This window comes from Monoraphidium neglectum (assembly GCF_000611645.1).
Source record: "Monoraphidium neglectum strain SAG 48.87 unplaced genomic scaffold scaffold00445, whole genome shotgun sequence".
In the NCBI taxonomy this organism is placed as follows: domain Eukaryota; kingdom Viridiplantae; phylum Chlorophyta; class Chlorophyceae; order Sphaeropleales; family Selenastraceae; genus Monoraphidium; species Monoraphidium neglectum.
Genome location: NW_014013183.1, coordinates 17,605 through 20,204, shown reverse-complemented (window position 1 = coordinate 20,204; position 2,600 = coordinate 17,605). Strand labels below are relative to the sequence as shown.

At 76.5% G+C, this 2,600-nt stretch overlaps 1 protein-coding gene across 1 annotated transcript in view; it reads right to left on the bottom strand.

The window, feature by feature from the left end:
- The window catches only part of MNEG_3518 (Kinesin light chain), a gene marked incomplete at both ends in the record, with an annotated part of 18,653 nt that overhangs the window by 1,830 nt on the left and 14,223 nt on the right, over positions 1-2,600 (bottom strand). Inside the window, one exon of the mRNA XM_014048004.1 lies at positions 30-1,895. Coding sequence (XP_013903458.1) covers positions 30-1,895 — 1,866 coding nt within the window. The remainder of the gene's footprint in view (positions 1-29; positions 1,896-2,600) is intronic.

Below are 2,600 nucleotides of genomic sequence, written 5' to 3'. Positions count from 1 at the left end.
CCGCCGGCGGCGGCGCGGCGCCGCCGTACGCGCCTGCGGCGGGGTGCTGCGGGTGGTAGTGCGGCGGCTGCTGCGCGCCCAGCGTGAAGCTGGACGATGCAGTGACCCGCGGCGGCAGCGGGCCGTACGGCTGCGGGTAGCCGGCCGCGGCGGCGTTGGCCGATCGCGCGCGGGGGCCATACTCGGGGCCGCCGCCCCATGCGACGCCGCTGGCGGTGCTAGTCGTGTCTGTCCACGCGTCCCCACCCTCCTCCTCGCGAGCCGTCGGCGGGCCCCCGCGCGGCAGCGGCGCTCCCGCGCGCCATCGCGGGTCCTGCCGCGGCAGCGGCGCGGCGTACGGCTGCTGCAGCTGCGCCGCCCAGGAGGCGCCCGGGTGCTGCTGCTGCAGCGACGGCGGCCAGTGGACGGCAGTGTGGCCGCCGCGGGGGACGTCGGGGTACGCGGGCGGCGGATACTGCATCGCCCCAGACGGCATGCCCAGCTGCGGGCCCCCTGCACCGGCGTCCCACCCCGCAACTGCCTGCGGGTCGTACCCCGCGGCAGCCTCGTAGTACTGCTGCGCCTGCTGAGCCTGCTGCGCAGCGGCGGCCTGCGCGGCGGCGCGCTGCATCGCCATCTGCAGCACGTGGTGCTGCTCGTCCGCCATCGCCTGCGCGTGGGCCATCAAGACCTGCGCCTCCTGATTGTCCGACGTGCCCCTTGACAGCCCCGGGGTGCGGTTGGCCGAGGAATGGGGGCTCGAGGAGGTAGCGCCGCCCAAATACGCGTCCCGCTCAGACCCGGACGGCGCCGGGCTGTCGCGCCCCGCCACGCCGCGCACGTGCGGCCCCGCGCCGGCGGCGCGGAGGACGTGGGCGGCGGCAACTGCCGCGCTCGAGGGGCCGTACTGCGCAGAGGGGCTGGGGCCGGCGCTGCTGCCGGGCGGCGTGGGGCTCAAGAGGCCGCCCAGCCGCTGCTGAGGCTGTGGCTGCTGCTGGTTGTCCGCGGTCGGCGCATAGTAGCCGCCCGGCAGCTGCCGCGCCGGCGGCGGTGCCTGGTAAGGGTAGCTGGGCGGCGCAGCGCCGCCCGGGCCGTAGCCTGGCCCGTAACCGGATCCATAGCCTGCGCCCGGCGCTGGGGGCCCGTAGAACCCAGGACCATAAGGCATGCCCCCGGACGGCTGCTGCGGCGGCGAGTAAAACCCCGCAAACGCCGCCGCGCCGACGGCCCCGCCGGCGCCGCCGCTGGGCACGCGCGTGTGCTGCGGGAACGGCGCCGGGCGGGGGGCGCCGCCCGAGTAAGAGGGGTACAGGGGTACATAGGGCTGCTGCTGGTGCTGCTGCTGCAGCGGCGGCGCGCCAAACGGCGACGGCATCCGCACCCCGCCGCCGACCTCTTGCGGACCCGCCACGCCGCCGCCGTGGCGCGGCTGCGCACGGGAGGGCGGCAGGCCCGCGGTGGCGGCGCCCGCGTCCCCTACTAGCGCCGCGAGCGTGTTGGGGGACGGCGGCTGGGGGCCCCACTGCGCCGTCAGGGGGCCGCGCTGGGACGACGATGATGTCAGCATGGAAGGCAGGTGGGCGGGCGCGACGCCGCCGGCGCCGCTGCCCGCCGTGCTCAGCGGCGGCGTCGGCGTCGCCGCGGCCGGCGCCGGCGCCGGCGCCGCGCTGGCGGCGGTGTCATCGACGTTCTCCGCCGGCCGGGGCGCGGTGGGCGCGGCGCCGTCCCACCTCGCATCGCCGGCGTTGAAGCCGTTTGCAAAGGAGACTGATCGCATGGGGGACCCTTTCTTGGGACTGCCAGGGCTCTGGGGATAGCGCACCGCCGACGCCGGCGCGTCGCCGCCGTCCGTCAGCGGGGAGCCAAGTGCCCTTGCCGCGGCGGCGGCCGCGCGGGGGCTGCCACTGGCGCGCGGGCTGGACGGCGGCCGGGCGGTGGCGGCGGCGCCGTCGCCGCCCTGGTCCAAATCTGCAGAGCGCGGAGCGTTGCTGGCTGAGCCCTGAGTGAACGACGGGCTGCTCAAGGCAGTGGCTACCCGCAGCGGCTGCGACCCACCTGCACCTGCCACCGCGGCCCCGGCCCCGCCTGGGGGCTGCGGCACACCGTGCGCCTGCGCGAGCTCGCCCGATGGGGCGGCGCTGATCTGGGCGCTGCTGCCCGCGCGCAGCTGTGCTTGCGGGAGCAGCGACGGCCCGCGCCGCGGCGTCGGCGCGCCGCTGCTCCCGGGGCCGCCGGGCCACGGCACTGAGGGCGCGCTTGACCAGAGTTGCTGCTGCTGCTGCTGCTGGATCCAGTAAGCTGCATCCGGGCGAAGCTCATGCGAGCCGGCCGGCATAAGGGGGCGGCCGTCGCCCCCAACACCGTACTGCTGCTGCTGCTGCAACTGCTGCTGCTGCAGTAGCAGCAGCTGCTGCTGTTGAAGCAGTAGCAGCTGCTGCTGCTGCTGTTGCTGCTGTTGCTGCTGTTGCTGCTGCTCGTGCCAGGCCTGCTCTTGCCACAGCTGGTGGCCACTTGCATCCTGCCACTCGCCGGGGCCATAACCGGCGGGAGGACCCCACGCCGCCCGCGGCGGCTGCGGCGGCTGAGGCGCCCGCATCCCAGCGCCGCGCGAGCCCGTCATC